The sequence below is a fragment of the Rhea pennata genome, chromosome 20, assembly GCF_028389875.1.
Source record: "Rhea pennata isolate bPtePen1 chromosome 20, bPtePen1.pri, whole genome shotgun sequence".
Classification (NCBI taxonomy): Eukaryota; Metazoa; Chordata; class Aves; order Rheiformes; family Rheidae; genus Rhea; species Rhea pennata.
In genome coordinates, this window is record NC_084682.1 from 7,141,798 (window position 1) to 7,160,006 (window position 18,209).

Here is an 18,209-nt window from a genome sequence, read left to right on the forward strand (position 1 = left end):
CGGGAGCGGGAGCGGGGAGGCGGCGCTCTGCGGGGGCGGGGCCTGGCTCCCGGCGGGGGGCGGGGCCGCTCCGCCCGGGGGGCGTGGTTAGCGCCGTGGAGGCGGGGCTTGCCGCCGGCAGCCGCGCGCTATGCACGCGCACGCCTTGGCGCCGCGTCCGGGCTGGCGGAAGAGGAGGGGCGCGGAGTAGGGCGCATGCGTCTTACTCTACGGAAGCCCGGAGGGACGAGCTTAAAGGGGCCGCGGTGGCGGCGGCTTTCGCCTAAAGAGGAAGGGGGGGGGGGGGTCGTCGGTCTGAGGGAGGGTGAAATGGCGGCGCCGTGAAGAGCTGGGTGAGGCTTTCACCTCTGGGGTCGTCCAGGGACGCGGGGTAGGCCGCGGGAGATCTGGGCCCGTGGCAGAGGAGGGGGATGGGGCCTTGAGGCAAGCGCGGGGGGGAGAAGGGGCTGTGGGGCAGGTCTGGGGGGCATTGGAGGCTGAAGAGGGGGGAAAGGGGCTGTGGGGCAGGTCTAGGGGGGATTGGAGGCCGGGGGGAGGGGGCTGGGGGGCAGGTCTGGGGGGGATTGGAGGCGGGGGGGAGGGGGCTGGGGGGCAGGTTTAGGCAGGTTCAGGCCCATGGAGGAGCAGTTGTGGGGCAGGCTCAGGCGTAGTGGGGCCTTGGGAGAGTCAGGGCCCAAGGGAGGAATCGGTGGGGGGGGGGGGCAGGGCCCATGTTGAGTTCTCCCCACTGCCGTGTCCCAGAGCCGGGCGTGAGGCATGGGCCCCCTTTGGCCCGCAGGCTACTGGGTGGTGGCTCATTCTCTCCTGCTTCCCTTGCAGCCCAGTCCGGAGCAGGCTGGATGCCCACAGGCACCAGGACACTTGCACGGGCTGCCTGGGCGCTCAGCAGGAGCACAGCTCTCTGCCTCCACCGCGTGCGGGCCTCATCGCTAGGACCCCCCTTTTGCTGCCTTGGCCTCCCCCGAGCCAGCCCCTGCTTCTGGTACCAGCTGTTGGTGAGGACCGCGTCTCTCTGGTGCGGGGGTGGTGGTGCTGGAGGTCTCTGTTTGCCCCCGCCTTTGCGCGCTTGGCCTCGCCGGGCTTGCACAGCTGCAGAGGACATGTCAGAGCAGAGGTACTGCGTGGACTACGCTAAGCGTGGCACAGCAGGCTGCAAGAAGTGCAAGGAGAAGATTGTGAAGGGGATGGTGCGTATTGGGAAGATTGTTCCCAATCCTTTCACGGAGTCTGGTGGGGACATGAAGGAGTGGTACCATGTGAAGTGCATGTTTGAGAAGCTAGAGAAGGCCCGGGCTACCACCAAGAAAATTGAAGACATCACAGATTTGGAAGGGTGGGAAGAGCTGCAAGATGATGAGAAAGAATTAATCAACAAGCATATCTCAGGTGAGACACAAGGAGGGACCTGGGCTGCTTTTTTCTGGGCCACAGGGTATGACACTGACAGCCATGTATTTCTCTTGAAATCCTCACTGAAGTATTAATATGAATTGATAAAAAGGTGGGGAGTGATCAAATCTCTGTCTCAGCCCTATAGTAAAGAGAAACAGTCACTTAATTCATTTCTTGCAACTGATTATGGAGGAGGTCTAGGTGATTTAAGCCATATGTAGACTTGTAAGGTTCAGATGAATCCTACTAAGAAGCATTAGCTGTTTTCTGTTTCATCTTTTTTCATGAACTTTAGCAAATTATGTAACCTTTTAACTTTTGCTATTTGAAAAATGTTCCTTCATTTTTTTTCCCCAATCTCCAGTTGTTTTAAGACTTGCTTGTTGCAAAATACATTATGTTATATGTTGAATATGTTGTTGATTGTCTCTTACTGCTGTTTTGAACTCCTGCTGTTTTACAGAAGCTAATTCCAAGGCTGCAAGTACGCCGAAGAAAAAAGCAACAGTCCAGGCTAAGATCTCTGCAACTGGACAAATAACCAGTCCCAAGAAAGATCTGTTAGGTACTGTCAATCCATCACCAAAGAAGTTCTCTGGCTTCACAGGTAGGGGTTATTAAACAGATTCTGGGAAATCCTTAACTTCTTTTCTGATTTTAGCATCAGAGATGTTTTAATTTGACTCAGATAATAGGTTTTTTAATTTATAAAGGGTGGTTTTTTTTTAACTGAAGTATTTTTAAATACATTTATATATATATGTTCATAGAAGGACGAATGGTTATTCCTTGGTACCTTGTCCTAAGAAGCAGCAGGCCAGTCAGGAGACATGTAGCTCTGGACCAGCCAGAGCACATGTTGGCCCACACACAGACAAAAAGACGAGACTATGGATGGGTACTGGAGAGTGTTATGGGCAGAGGTGATGGTGGGGAGCTGCACAGAAGAGCTACTGTTATGAGGGATATTAAGTTATAGAAAACTAGCCCTATCTCCATTGCTGATGGACCCAGTTGCTTTATGATTGCTTATTTTGTGCACCTTGCTGGTTCTCTGAAAGATACCATGCGTCCTTTTCTGCTAAAAGGCTGCAAGAAATCAGGTGGCACCTCTGGGATCAGAAAAATACTTAATGACACTTATTAAAATAAGCATTCTCTACCAAAACCATAGAGATTTCATTCTTAATGCAGTTAACACACACAATTTTACTATACTATGTAAGACCCTGAGAACCTTCATTGACTATTAAGTTAGCCATCTTTTGAGCAGGAGTTTGGGCTAGAGACCTTTGGAGATCCCTTCCAATCTATTTTTTTCTGTGACTTGTGAAACAGTATAGTATGCTGGGCATGGTTCTGCTTTGCCTTGGTAGTTAAAAATGTTAACTAAGAAAATTACAGCTATTAGTTTGTCCATAGAAAACAACCTATGATTACTTTGAGATGCTCAGAATTATATTGCAAAGGCCAGAGAATGAAGCATCATTTGTTCAACTGACTTATCTCCCAATATAAGATTTTTTTGATGCCTGTTGAGTTACTTTCAAGAGACTAAGCAACTCGGGGGGCGGGGGGGGAGACACAAAAACAAGCAAACAAACTCCCTCCCCCCCCCCAAAAAAAAAAAAAAAGAGATCAGGTACAGGAGTTTTCAAAGATCTTTCCGAACAAAGTTAGTCAGAAACAGTGCAGACCTCTGAGACCAGTCCTGGCAGATGTCTGCACCTTTTAGAGATGGTTAAGACAAGCTGTGTCTTGGTAGTGGGAGCAGCTGTCTTTGGGGCTTTGTTGGACAGATATGAACAAAGGCTTAAGCGAGTTCCTCTCCGGATTTTTCCCCGTTTTAGCAATGATATTAGGAAAACATGTGAAGGGAAAAGGCCTTTAGAGTAGAAATAACAGAAGCATCTGCCAGCAGAATTCCTTTTCACCAAGGTTTAACCATATTCATCTGTTAGAATTAAGATCTAGAAAATTCTGGTGTATTGTGAAGAGCAAAACTAATGAAAAACGTTAGATTTTCTTTTTTCAGTAATTAAGTCACAGATTTTTGTGTAGCACGTATCATTATTCAGTTCTGAAGTTTTGCCAGCATGCTGGGATTGTTGTTTCCAGCTTGCCAAATGGAGGTGTTCTCATTTTCAAAGTCTGCACCATTTCATCCGTGTTAAAAAGCTAGTTGGTATGTCTTTCATGCAGCTAAGCCAAAGAATTTGGAAGATGTCTCTGCAAACTCTTCCCACAAGTCTAGCCTGTCTGCAAAAAAATGTGATCCAAAGCACAAAGACTGCTTGCTGCGAGAGTTCAGGAAACTCTGTGCCATGGTTGCTGACAAGCCTAGTTATAATGTGAAAACACAGATCATCCAGGACTTCCTGCAGAAGGGAACTGGAGGAGGTATGATTCTTGCCTGATACTTTTCCGCATGTGAAAGCCCTCACAAAATCAGTATCAAAGTATTATTTCAAAAGCAAGAGTGAATTAAAATCTGACTGCAGTGTAGTCCAAGTTGCATGCTATGATTTGTGAACTGATGGAGACTTTACAAAGTGAACTGCTATTTAAATAACCAATTCAGATAAAAATGTCTCATGCTGGGACCGTGGAGAATGTAGGTGCTGCCAAACTGAGTGCCAAGATCAGATTTGGAGGGCAGCTGTGGATGTTTCCCCAGAGAAATGTCCTTTCATGTAAAATAGAACAGCATGGTGGAATGTGGAAGCCCCAGCTGTGTGTCTTTTTTTTTCATCAAATCATGCTTATGAGCACAAACATCCAGAGCCTGTAGATGAAAATAAATTGTGACAGTTTCTAATGATGTGTGCTTTTTTTCCAGATGGTTTTCGTGGTGACGTATACCTGACCATTAAACTGCTGTTACCAGGTGTCATTAAAATTGTTTACAACTTGAATGACAAGCAGATTGTAAAGCTATTTAGTAGGATTTTTAACTGCAGCCAAGAGGAAATGGTCCGGGACCTGGAACAGGTGAGTGGGGGCAGCAGTTCTCTCAATTTTTGATATTCAATCTCTTGGTATGGAAATTCTACATTTTTTTTCCCCGTTTGAAGGATTGTTAGGTTGGTTGTTATAATGGGAGCTGGTGAATCTTGCTTTTCTCTTTGGCGGTTCTCTTGGAGCTTTTGCCATCTGGAATCTTTAGAAAACGATGTCTGAATGGAAAGCAAGATGTGAATCACCTGCAAAACTTTAGAAAACGAGACTAAAATGTCAAAATGCATAGATCAGACATGAGGATTTTGGAAAGTTCAGTTGCACCTGCTTTTTCACACTGCTGTCTAGTGTATTCCTATTTAACTGATTTATATTACCTTTTGTAGCATCATTTATGAAAAATTATAATTCATTTAACAGATCTGTTCCTGTGAGCTTAAGTTGGCTCAAGCAGTTAAGCTAGACTCGTGATTGCAAGTGCTCACATGTGTGTATTTAATTCCTGTGCCTATGAGTTGATAATTGACTGTGCACATTTCTGATCCATTGCAAGATGGAGAAAATGGGTTAATTAGCTAACGGAGCTAATTGCATCACTTTTGTCTTGGTGCATACCACCGTCTCGTGACATCACTAGACTGTTTGCAGTTCCTGGAGTTGACAAGAACTGGATTTATCTTGAGGAAATACCACAGCAGTGAAAGTAAACTCAGTGAGATGATACTGGTACTCTTATATAGCTTTTCACAAATGGAACACCTGAAAAGATGTACCCTGTGTCATGGCAGCTTTTTCCTAATGTTTGGCAGTGATGCCTTGATGGAATCACTCCTCTCCTACTTACTGGACTCCTCTGCTCTCTCCTACTAACTGGAAACATGCTGAATCTCCAGTGGTATGTGTCTTGCTCATTCTCAGCCATAGCTCTGACCTGCGCCCTCGTTTTGTCTTTTGGAGACAGGGAGATGTTTCCGAGACCATACGCCTCTTCTTTGAACAGAGCAAGTCCTGTCCTCCAGCTGCCAAAAGTCTCCTGACCATCCAAGAGGTAGATGAGTTCCTAATCCAGCTATCAAAGCTTACAAAGGAGGATGACCAGCAAAGTGTGCTGCAAGATATCACTCGCAGGTAAGTGATCAGCATTTAGAGGTGCTCTCTAAAACTAGGAGTGATTTTCTAAATATCATAAGCTGGAATAGATGAAAAGCGGTAATACAAGCCAAGAGACTGACCTTTACACCAGTACACAGCTATCAATGGCTCTGTGAAGACTCTTTGACTTCTGAACAGTATAGAGAACCTGTATGGCTCTTGTTCATGCCACAGAGAATTTCATTCTTTTCTATTAAGACAGTAATTAGTACTAAACAAAACTGCTGTAGCAGTACTTAGCTGTTAGTTAGATTGGTGTTCCTAGATATATTGGGAAAAGCCTTTGTGCCATTTAGACATCTCCAAGATTCTTGGTCTGGCTCAGTTTGTGTTGATCTGAGGCCAAGGATGTTACTATAATCTACTCTTGGTGGATTAATAACTGAATTTTGCAAAGTATCTTAATACAAGAGCAGAACTGATACTGTCATTCAAAGATGCTAAAAGCCTTTTTGATATTCTCTTGTGCTTCTGAGATGTCACAAGTGAAAAATCTTCAAATTTGAATTTAACCTTTACCAAATGGGAGGACCTATTATTATTACAGAGGCCTGGATCAGTTTACTTTTTCAACTGGGAAGTAGTCCAGGTAAGTGTCTTGTCTCTGAATCCTCTCTCACACCTCAGGTGTACAGGCAACGACCTGAAATGCATCATCAGGCTTATCAAGCATGACTTGAAAATGAATGCTGGTGCAAAGCATGTGTAAGTCCCACCTTTTATTATGAGATAATACGAGAAGCGGGCACTAGCCTATTAATCCATGTGCAGCAAAGCTGAGATTGATGTATGTTTTTCCTTGCTGTCCTCAATTTGTTTAAAGGCTGGATGCTTTGGATCCAAATGCCTATGAGGCATTCAAAGCCTCACGCAATCTTCAGGATGTGGTAGAGCGAGTCCTGAAGAACCAACAGGAGGCTGAGAAGATGCCAGGTCTGAAGCGAACCCTCAGTGTGCAGGCCTCTCTGATGACTCCCGTTCAGCCCATGCTGGTAATGTTACCACTGCAGGGAAGCCAACCTACACTGGGGGGAGAGACGGAATTCTCATATCCACTGCCAGAGAGCCTGACCTTTATGAATCAGTAGGCAGATAAGTGATAATGTCCAGTATGAGCCAGTAGACTGTGCCATTTTATAAAATATTTTCTACCAAGAGACAAGTATTTGGTGTACTGTGTACTTGCTGCTTTAATGACACTGCACAAGCTAAAATGTCAACTTGCTTTCAGTCTAGAAGTGACTTTCTTATATTTTTCTGCATGCTGTTATCACAGAAGTGTTCATTTCTGTGAAAATGGTTTAAGAGATTTGCTGGATTAGTGATTCAAATAAGGTGGTCTTCTATTTGAACAAATCAGAGTTAATATTTACTTCTGGTCTAAGTGCACTCCTAGAAAAGGCACAGTACTTACACAGTACTCTTCCTTTGGAAGAGATAAATAGTGAAAAGCTTGAATTATTTGGGCAGGTTAAGATGATTCTAAGTAAATGACTGAACTAAGAAAAGGAAAACTTGGATGGATATCAGAGATCCTTCACAGATCTAAAAAGGAATTGGCTGTTCATTCACAAAATTGAATAGAAGCTTTATTTTTAAATAAATGAATCTTTTATGGAACTTTTCTCTCTACTTTTCTAAGGCTGAAGCCTGCAAGTCAATTGAGTATGCTATGAAGAAATGCCCAAATGGGATGTATGCAGAGATCAAATATGATGGGGAGCGGGTGCAGGTACATAAAAATGGAGATCATTTCAGCTACTTCAGCCGAAGCCTCAAACCTGTCCTCCCTCACAAAGTAAGCACATATAAAATGTCTCTTCTGCTGCCAGCTGTTACCTTCCTCCTCTGTAAACATGAGTGAATTTCACATCAGTTTCTATAGGCAGCAGGATACCTTCTGTTTTAGGCTTTTTGCCTGACTTGTCCAGATACTCAAGTGAATCTGGAAAAGCAACATTTAATGGAACTGTAATCAGTCAGTTTTGACTGCCTTAAAGGGCTTGAGACTACAGTTAACTTACTTGCTTTTCAGTCTTCTTTATGCACTGCATTTGGGTTGGCGTCACGCCAGTTAGGTGACTTGGTTATATTTGTTCAGGTCTCATTTTTCCTTTTATAGCCAATGCTAACCATCTGTGCCATACTGGAAAATAAAGCCAGTGCAGATATGCCTAAATGTGGCTTGGAAACACTCCTGGAGAAAACATGAGCATTGGAGTGAGTCTGTCTCTTCAGCCAGTGGGCATTTTGTATTTGTTGCTGTCCTTTTTTTTCCTCCAAGGTAGCCCATTTTAAGGACTTCATCCCCCAGGCCTTCCCTGGTGGGCACAGTATGATCTTGGATTCCGAAGTTCTTCTGATTGATAACAAAACTGGCAAACCGCTTCCTTTTGGGACTCTTGGTGTGCACAAGGTAAAAAAAAAAAAAAAAAAAAATCCTTTGTAGCTCTTGAACACTCTTAAATGCTTTAGCGTGTTACAACAGGCTAATAAAAGATGTCTGGTCCCTCAGAAGATTGATATAAATGAAAAAGCACTGTTCTAATACAATTACTTTGATATTAACCAATCATCAGCAGGTTACTGGGAAAAATTGAGCTCAAAATAAATATTAAAAAGCCCTTGGAAAATCTTGCAATTCTGTCATTGTTTATAGTTGCTTGTAACACTGGCAAACAAAAAGACAAGAATGATACAGATATGAATTTAGTCCATATGAGTGTTATGTAATGACTATGTCTAGATTAAATAGTGGTGAGAATGAGGACAATAAATTGAAAATTAAATTGTAAGTGCTTTAACTTAAAGGAGCCATTAATCTGAAGTCTCTGGAATGCTTATTGGTTTCTCATTGCAGCAGTAGTGATAGATTTTAGGTTGCCTGAAGTCGTTAATATTTGTAGTGTTATTACCCTGCCACTAGGAAATTAACATGTTTTATTTTCTTAGTTTGTGCTTTGACACACTCTAAATTTTATTTCTGAGAACACTTAAGCTTTGTAGAAGGCATAAGGAGTGTAAGCTTCTTATCACTAACAGATTATGGGGATAAAAATACATCCTTTTGTTTCCATTATTTTTCTATACCTCCAGGTTGCTGCTTGTTACTACTGCAGATTTCTTTTAATTGATACTAATTGTTTTACAGAAAGCTGCTTTCCAAGATGCCAATGTTTGCTTGTTTGTGTTTGACTGCATCTATTTCAACGATGTCAGCCTGATGGACAGGTATGTGTGTCTCATTAGTGTGAGAACGGTCTGACAGGTTTTCCAGCGGAACTTGCTGGAATACACTACCACTGCGGAGGGAGCAGTTCATGTTGACAGTTATTACTTGCCATTTACCTCTGTAAAATTAAGATGTCATAGGAGGATCCTTGTTCTGATAAAGCCATAAATGAAGACATCACTATGGAGTCCCACTTTGCTCTGCAGTTTCAAAACAGCAGGAGCAACTGCATTCAATTGAATTCAGCATGGTCCAGTATAAAGCTCATCCTGTGTTCTCTGACACAAAATACACGCTGAATGTAAAATTTCTGTTTTATAACTTATTTTCTGGAGGACTGATAAAGAATTGATTATCCTTTCTGGAACTCTGATTTATCTGTAAGATAAAGTTATTTAAAGAGCTTTTCTTTGGTGTTATGCACATGACTGGTACATCATGTTGGAATTGGTTGTGTGTCCTTAATTATCTGTACTCTGCTCTAGGCCCCTGTGTGAACGTCGTAAGTTTCTCCATGATAATATGGTTGAAATTCCTAACCGAATCCTCTTCTCGGAGATGAAGCACGTCACAGTGAGTTCAGCGTTAAATAAAATAGCATACATGGTAATACTCTGGGTTATTAGAGAAAACTGAAGTAAGATTGAAGAAAGCTAGACTGCTTCCAGTACCCAAACTGGCAACTTTCAGTGATACACAGTCCTCCTTTTTTTTTTTTTTTTTTTTTTTTTTTTTTTTTTAGTGTAGATATATCCTGATCAATAAAGATGCCTTTTAGACAGTAGCATGCTCAATTTCTGCTTTGATTTGTTATGCACAAACCCTACGTCCTTCCCCCTCCCCCCCATTACTAGTATTTTTTGGAGCACCTCGATTTTGTTGGATAATGTTTGGATATTTGGGGCAGAGAAATTGTCTAGGAATGAAGAAAACATAGGTCTCAAGTCCGTTGGATAGGGAAGTAAGCAGGTAGTCTTGATTGACGCTGCGGTTAAGAAAATCTTCCTGGTGCATCTGGGATATACTTAGGGCATGAAACCGGTGTGGCTATCTCAGAGATGAGTTGTTTTTTTTTTTGTTTTTTTTTTTTTTTTTTATTTATTTATTTGTAGGGGTTTTTTAAGTAACCAGCCGTTCCTTTGTTCTGCCTTACTGCTCCAAATGGAAAGCCCCAAGAGCACAGCCCCTTTTATAGGCTTAAGCTTACCACAATCCTTTTCCTTTCCAGAAAGCTTCAGATCTGGCAGATATGATCACCCGAGTTATCCGTGAGGGACTGGAAGGACTGGTGTTGAAAGATACAAAGGCAGGTTCCCATTCATTCTGCTGTATGCTGGGCAAAAGAAAGTAACAACAGACTGCTCTGTATTTAATACTGAACTATGTAATCTATTCTGAGTTTGAATTCAGCTCTTAACTGCTTTAAGAGCTTTTGAGCAATGTCTGGAAGGGAGGGATATGCAATTGTTTTCTTTGAAAACAATTGCTTAGTGCCTTCATTGCTTCCACGAAGTGCTCTGAAGCCTGTGGATGAAACGCAGAAGGCTGAGCATCCTTGAGGTATCTCTGTACTCTTGTAGATGCTGACATCCAAACCAAGTTACTCCTTATATCTGAGCACTGCTGTGCTCATATACTGCAAAGCTCAACAAAACCAAGGACTATTCGGGAAAAGGCAGTCCACCAAATGATCTCCTTTCTGACGAGGTTTTTGCTTGCTTTTGCACAGGGTAATTATGAGCCAGGAAAACGGCATTGGTTGAAAGTGAAAAAGGACTACCTAAATGAGGGTGCAATGGCTGATACAGCAGACCTGGTGGTACTGGGAGCTTTTTATGGACAGGGCAGTAAAGGTGAGTGTCTGGAGTTACAGAGATCTATCAGTTCTTCAGAAAAAATCTCAAGCTTTTTTCTGTTCCAGAGCTCCTGTAGCATTTGCTTTCCTACCAGAATGAGACTGGCTCTCACAGTGACTGTCTGCTACATGCTAGGCTGCTGCAAGCTGCCTGAGTTTACTGTGGGTCAATTTGCACAGTGAAGCATTAGGTCTTGGGTTGGTCTCTTCTACAGTGTAGAGGCTAATTGTTCAGCTTTTGTATGGGAGATGATGCTGTGAAGCCATTACAAACCTGAGGTCCTTTGACTTCCAAAGATGGATAAAGGTTTTAGCTCATTACTGTGTTTTTGTGAGAAGCTGTGGCTTGTCCTGTAGAAGATGCCAACCATTCTGCTATCCTCTCTTCCAGGTGGGATGATGTCCATCTTCCTCATGGGTTGCTATGATCCCAAGAGTGAGAAGTGGTGCACTGTGACCAAGTGTGCCGGTGGCCATGATGATGCCACCTTGGCTCGCCTGCAAACAGAGCTGGATATGGTGAAGATCAGCAAGGTGCGATGGGCTGTAGCATGAGGCTGGTCAAAGGAGTGCTTAGCAAAGGGCTTGGTAAACAGATAAACTGCTGTGAAGAACCTTCTTTCATTAGACATGTCCTCTGTGACAGAACTGAGCTGTAGGTGCAACTAGTTCCTAAAGATGAGGCACTGCCTGAGATTTGTTTCCACACTGAGTGGGAAGCCAGGCATTATTCAATTCCTGCTTAGACGAAGTTTCATAGGGAAAACAGCAAATGCCAGTGTTTTGGCATGTTACAGTTGGTGAAGGCAGTCACTAGATGGGGCTGTGGGTGAGAAATCCTAAAGTCAGACTATTGCTTTGTAGCTAGATAACCTGAAATCTTGGATTTAAGACTTTTTCATGAATGGCTTATTTAGATGTGGAAATTCATTTTTCAGGACCTGACCTGTAAAAAAAAGGAGTTTAAATGTAATATTTACTTGCTATTCTTGAAGCCATTTGTAGAAAGATTACGGACTCTTAAAATGTGTAATTTTATATGAATGAATTACAATTGGAGTTACATGGTTATTGTTTCAACATACGGAATGACAGTAATTGAGCTGTGTTACTAAAAATTTTTGCCAGACTAGACAGGAGAAGTTGCTGCAGATCAGTGCACCTTGCGCAGTAGGTTAAAGCAAGTTCTATCAATACAAAGCAGATCAAGTACACACATGTTAATCTGCTACTGGAATAATTTTGCAGCAATCTCTTCCCTAGGAATAGGATCATATATGGTCGTAAGTGTTATAACTTGTTTTTTTGCTCTTAATTATTAGGATCCTAGTAAAATTCCAAGCTGGCTAAAAATTAACAAAATCTACTACCCTGACTTCATTGTCCCAGACCCAAAGGTAAGTGTTTTCGCAAAATGACTGAACTTTCCAGCTCTGATAATAGCAATCTACTACCCTTTTCATAAGAGTACAAATTGTCTGTGCTACAAGACTAGTCTTCATGTTTGGAACAGGATATCACAGATCTCTACCTCTGAATCTTGAATGTGCATTTTGAGGCTAAGAGCTTCCTTTAAAAAGAAAAAAATCGTACCTGCAGCACTTCTGGGAAATGTTTTTGTGCATTAAATCTCTTCCAAAAGTTAACTTGTTTTAAATTTGAGACATGAGAAAAATCTGACTTAAACAGCTAAAATACAACTGTAAACAAAAGGCTGCTATCTTTGTTTTATTAAGTTTAGCAGTATATTTTGTGCCTTCTGTATCTGTGAGTAAAAATGTTATTTAGAAATTGGCAATATGTAGTAGCTTGGGATCTCTGATGTGCTGAAAATAGAGGAGTGTTTCTAAATAAGGCCATCAGAAGAGCAGTTTGTGTATACCGAACTCTTTCGGCGTTGGGGCATTTGTCATAGAAGGGACACAGATGTGTTAAGTTTGTTCTCGAGAGAACACAGAAATATGGCATATGATTTCTTTCAATACCATGTTTAGAAAGCCCCAGTGTGGGAGATCACAGGGGCTGAATTCTCCAAAGCAGAAGCCCACACTGCAGATGGGATCTCTATTCGCTTCCCTCGCTGCACCCGCATTCGAGATGACAAAGACTGGAAGACAGCCACCAATCTTCCACAGCTTAAGGTGATTTAATGTTGTATACTTATGTCTGCAACATGCTTGAGAGTAAGTTGTGACAATGGTTAATCTTTAAAAATTAAAGATTTTTATAGCAGGTACATAGTGAAGACACCTGCTGACTAGTATCTAGGATGGCACGTTACATTTTCACTTATTGCAGGCTCAGGCTGCATGCTGGGCTATTGTGATGAGAATCTTATTCTTTACTGGGGCTCCTTGAGTCTTTTGAGCTGTTGTGCGCTTTCAGGAAAGTCTCTGCTGGTAGCTAGTTGTATCAGCACTTGTAACAGCCTTACGGCGAGGAATTTCCTTCCTGAAAGAGGTGACCTTTTATTCTCTAAATGTTTATGGTCATTATGTCTCCCATTAATTGCTGGGATTGGGGGAGGCATCTGGGAAGTGACTAAGGGCAGTCTGGCCCAAGTCCATGACACCAGGGCCAGGTGGCATTCTGCCAGGATCCCTGGGGCTGCACCTACCCCACACAGCTTCTCCGCCTCCTTGACTGATAGAAACCAGTTGGCTTGTTGCCATCCCCAGCAGTAAGTCAGCTGTTGATGAGCTCTGTTCTCAGTCTAGTTACTGTTATTTAGGCTGTCTGCATGCTGCCTCCAGGGATACTGACAGCAGATATAAGGGCTTGTTACGCCATCGAAGCAAGGAGTGATTCAGCCCACCTACTGTCCAGCAGTTATTCTGGCTCCCTACGCAGGTAGGGGAGAGAAAGGTAAATGCCCTCTTCAGACAGACTGTTCTAGGAGCAAGCAATGGATATTGTCCATTTTTTTTTGTATAGGGAGCCAGGCTGTGAAGAGTTAGTCTGATTTGTTCTGTAGTAGGTGGTGTAAATACAGCTTTGGTACCTCCCCATGTAGGTTCCCTTAATATCAAATAGCTGGGTGGAATACTGAGAGATTGAATGTGGGTGACCAAAAAAAAAAAAAAAAAACAACTACAAAAGGTGCAGGAATTAAAAAAAAAAGTGTGTGAGCAAACACTTCAGAAAGAAAACAAAAGCAGTACATGCATTACAGCTCGTGTCTAGTATCAGAGGTTTCACTGTGGCTAAAAGGCAATGCTTTGTTTCTGGTGGTGTAGGAGCTGTACCAACTCTCCAAAGAAAAGGCTGAGTTCAGTGTTGTTGCTGGAGAAGAGGAGGAGTCCACAGCTGGCAGCAGTGGAGAGAATGAGGGAAACTCCAGGTCTTCCACACCACACAAGACTATAAAAACTCCCCCAAGCAAGTCACCTGCAAAAGCTAAGAGGCCAGAAGGTAAGATGGTGCTTTCCAGGGAGGGGAAACTCAGGGTAGATTCTGTGGTTTTGGGACAGGCTGGCTTTGGATCTTTGCCTTTTGTCAGATGCTTGAAGATCCCATGAAGCTTATAGATGTACATCAAGGTTAGTACATGGGCAAAGCTCTGTAGAGACTTAGTTTGGACTGTGTTATTCACAGCACAGACTGAATAGCCACAGTTCTGAGGCATGCTGGAATCAAAAAAAGATGGTAATGGGATTGATGATGCTGTTCAGGTCAGTGTTTAGGCAACTCCTTTAGATAATAAGGACTCCCTGAGATTATGCTGCCTAGGATAGATAACTGTGACTCTGCTAGGCATAGTTAGTACCAGAATTACTTTGGCATAACTCTCAGATTCTAATTGTTCTTTTCCATCTTAATAGATCAGTCTCATTAACAGAATTTGTAAGACTGGTCTGGACAGCAAACTTGCCGCTCCTATTCCTGCACATTTAATGCCCTTCAGTTAAAATTAAATACTGGTTCATGGCCAAAAATGCCTATCATCTGGATGAAATTCATGTATGTATTAGAGATCCTGAAGAAGATTTCCAAGTAGTAAATTGCAGTGCTGTGGATGAGTTTGCCTCACCAGCACTTTGTCACTAGGGAATAATTTGTGGCAGATCTCTAACCAGTATTGGAAAGGCAAGTGTATTGACAGCAAGGAGAAAAAATTTGAACGAGAACACACCCTTCTGGAGATCAGGGCAGGAAGATGCCCAGGGACATTCGTGGTAGAAAATGTTCATCTTACAAGCTAATTTCTAATTCACTGATTACCCAGAAAATATGAGGGGGTTGGGGGAGCCTTTCCCCCTTTTACACTCCCTTCCCTCTTCTCCCCAGACTGGACTACACAACCAGTATTTCAGCAAAGAGATCAATGAGAAAACTGTCTCTTTTCAGGCAACAAAGCAGTCATTGCATCCCCTCTGAAATTAGAAGAGAAACGAGGAGAGAAGCGAAAAGCATCTGAGATGGATGACAATGGAAAGAAGGTACCGCTGGGCAGCAGTCACTTTGGGGTTAGGGGAAGCTGAGGCTGTTTCAGTTGTCTGTTCACTTTTGCCTTCCATGTGGAAAGCTTTGTAGTCTTTTCATAGCTGCATCCTAAATTAAAATGAAATGCAAAGGTAGAAATAGCAGCAACAAGCCCTGTTACAGAAGAAGCAGATGTTGCAGACTTCTTCCCTAGCTGCAGATTTGACATAACTAGGTTTGTTGTGCTGAAGGCCAGTGCTGCTTCTATTCACTCACCGATTATGTCCTGCACTACAAGGTAATGTACTGTGATTGCCATGTGGCTACTCTTGCTCAGTGCTGCATACAGAAGGAACAGGAGCTGCAAAAGGACAGAACTGTTCTTTCTAGCTCAGTGTGTAGCAAACTGAGGAGTGGATGAAGAATCACTGAGCTGTAATTTTCTGAGAAGTCCAGAGCGGCTATTCTGATGTAAACAGCAAGAGCATGTTTACCTGACCACATCAGCATCATCACTGAAGGCAGCCCTTGCAGGGCTGCTAATGGGGTAATAATTCCCCTTAGCTAAGGAGGCACTGTCCACCTGTAGCACCTGGCTTTCACAGGAATTCTGCAGGAGTTGCTCTTGTATACGATTTAATGAAGGTCCAAACAGCAATTTACAGATATTGGACAAGGAATTAAAATGATATCCTTGGGAACTGTGAAGGGGCTTGTTCATGCCTCAAAGAACTCACTTCTTAGTGTAATTTCCAAACCAATCCAGTCTTTTCCTGACCTTTGTTTCATCCTCTTCCACAATATGCAGACACTGCTGGACATATTCACTGGTGTGAAGTTGTACCTGCCACCCACTGTGAAGGACTTCAGCAAAATCCGGCGGTACTTCATAGCATATGATGGGGATCTTGTGCAAGAGTTCGACACAGCCTCAGCAACACACGTTATAGGGGACACTGATGAGAATCCTGGTGCTACACGCGTCTCCCCCAACTGGATCTGGGAATGTATCCGGAAACGGAGACTGGTAGCTCCATGCTAACAGCATGGGGCAACTGGCTGATCTCAAGACTGCAATACTTCAGGAACTCTCTGAAGGGAACAGCAGAGAACTAGGTAGGTAGGGAAGAAATGGTGGGAGATTCCTCTGTGGGAATGCAGATAGATAGAAATAAAATGCCCAAGTACCTCAGAGGTAGTAGTCATAGCAGCCATATGGAATTCATTAACAACTCTCTGAAGGCTGTCACTGCTGAATCCATGTTTCTGCCCATAATGTAGACCAATGCACTTATCTAGGTGCTGGTTTTAATCTCCTGGGTTTTTAAAGTTTGGCTATTTTTGTAAATAAAGAAATAAAACTGAAGCAGCTTCTCCTTTACTGTCAGGACTTATTTTCCAAAGGTTATTCTCTGTCAGGACAGGAAACAGATCCTCAAATATTTGAAACTATGTTAACTGTAGTGCTAGGATAATCTTATTGTACTGTATAGTTCTCACAAAGGCATATATGTTGTGTCCTTCATCTCGTTTCTTTTTTTCTCTTTGTCTGTCCTTGACATTCAGCACAGATCTGCATCCAGTAACGGTTTACAACCTCTGCATAGGTTTCATGTTAAAACCAGGGCACCAAATAAGCTTCTCTTGCAGCAACTACTGGAGCATGAGCCAAGCATCTGCTTGGAGTGTTTGTTTTCTGGAATAAGTTGCACTTAAGTTTTGCTATTCATGTTTCAAGGAGTAAAAGCTGAGGAAGGAACTCCAGTGTCTGAATCTTTTAGGATGCTTGGGACATCTGCTGATCTGATGAAGCTATTTAAATAGCTATTCAAGTACTTGAATATTAATAAAATAAGGAGAGTAAGACAAATTAAACCTGTATCTCTAACACCTAACTATTTTGCATATGAAGATGTGCATTTGCTAATTAACTGGCTTAGACTCAGAGTGCATGTGTGCATTACAAAAGTAAAAGTGAGTTAACCAATTTACTGTGTTTCCTTAGTTTCCAGAGGAGTGAGTGTGTTGCTGCCTTTGTCAGTTCTTCATTTGTAATCTTCACAAAGACTGTACTGTTAAAATATCAGGGTTGTCGGTTATCTTTTTTTCTTCAACCTCTTTTTTACTTCTGTTCCACCTATAAGGATATTTAAGCACCTGGAAGCCTGAGCCTTTTCTGGTTAAATTTCAAAAGTATCTGTAAGACCTCAGCTTTCTCCTGGCCTGTTAGCAACAGAGTCAGAAAACAAGATTAACTAAATCACATTTCAACTTTATTATAAAATTATAAACCAAATTCTGTACCAAAACTAGTAAGTTTAACCATAGTACCAAGATGATTTAATAGAGAGTAACATCCCATTTCAAGTAAAATATTAACTTTTAAAATATTTAAACTATGTACAGTGTACATAAAGCATAAATATTTCCATTTACTTTATTAGTTCAGATCAGTATATGCCTTTGGATTATAAATCAGTTTCCTCCAGATTTTTTTTAATTTTACTTTAAAAATAGTCATATCCATAGTAGAGAATCCATTTTTGCAAGGGAAACAGTGTAGTCAGCAAAGATCCTCCCTGGGAAAGCATATTTCAGACTAGCGATGGCTACGTTCATCTCATTCTTAAGATTTCAGACACTGATCTGCAGCTTGTTTATCTGCTGTAGAAAATAAGCCTACCCTCTACAAGTAAAAGAAGATCTGTCCACAGGGGAATAATCTCCTCCATGGAAAGCCCCCCCCCAGGCCTGAGTTTATTGGAAAGTATGATGCCATGCATTTTCACAGTGAATTTACTAATGAGGCTGTTCCAAGCATAATCCTGTACCTCTTGACAGATTTCTGTGAAGATCTTTAAGACAGTAATTGCTTACATGCAAAATTATTTTTAAGATGATGCATCAAATTATATCAGTATTCTGCTCATGCTGGAAGCTGTTAAACCTTTAGCTGGAACTTAGAACAACCTGAATTGCAAAAAAGAGGTACAACTTAGAATTTTTAGTTTTATAAACCTCATCAGCTGTCCCTTATTTATGGGGTTCAGAAACACCTCAGTACTGCAGAGATTCTCCTAACTACTGAGTGACAGATATGTTCATCTCAAGTGCTTTTTTTTTTATTCCCACTTGCAGAGTAGAGATCATCTACTTCATGCCAGTTGGAGTTGCACGTTAAAGACCACAAAAGCTTAA

The 18,209-nt window shown here is 42.2% G+C and overlaps 1 protein-coding gene across 4 annotated transcripts; it reads left to right on the plus strand.

The window, feature by feature from the left end:
- The first annotated feature begins 279 nt into the window (after positions 1–279).
- Positions 280–16,770, plus strand: LIG3 (DNA ligase 3). 4 transcript variants are annotated; one of them, XM_062592675.1, is made up of 21 exons: positions 280–332; positions 820–1,386; positions 1,856–1,999; positions 3,595–3,792; positions 4,232–4,383; positions 5,312–5,478; positions 6,130–6,207; positions 6,326–6,494; positions 7,145–7,300; positions 7,787–7,918; positions 8,654–8,733; positions 9,220–9,307; positions 9,963–10,040; positions 10,464–10,587; positions 10,981–11,123; positions 11,912–11,986; positions 12,584–12,730; positions 13,826–14,000; positions 14,937–15,028; positions 15,820–16,018; positions 16,583–16,770. In XM_062592675.1, exons 2-21 carry the CDS (start codon positions 840–842, stop codon positions 16,714–16,716), a joined length of 3,078 nt encoding a protein of 1,025 aa, XP_062448659.1. In that variant the 5' UTR covers positions 280–332; positions 820–839; the 3' UTR covers positions 16,717–16,770. The 4 variants fall into 4 exon arrangements, with proteins under 4 accessions (XP_062448659.1, XP_062448662.1, XP_062448663.1 ...); XM_062592676.1 differs by lacking the exon at positions 280–332 and adding an exon at positions 350–370; XM_062592678.1 differs by lacking the exon at positions 16,583–16,770 and having other exon boundaries at positions 15,820–16,392.
- Positions 16,771–18,209: the final 1,439 nt, after the last annotated feature.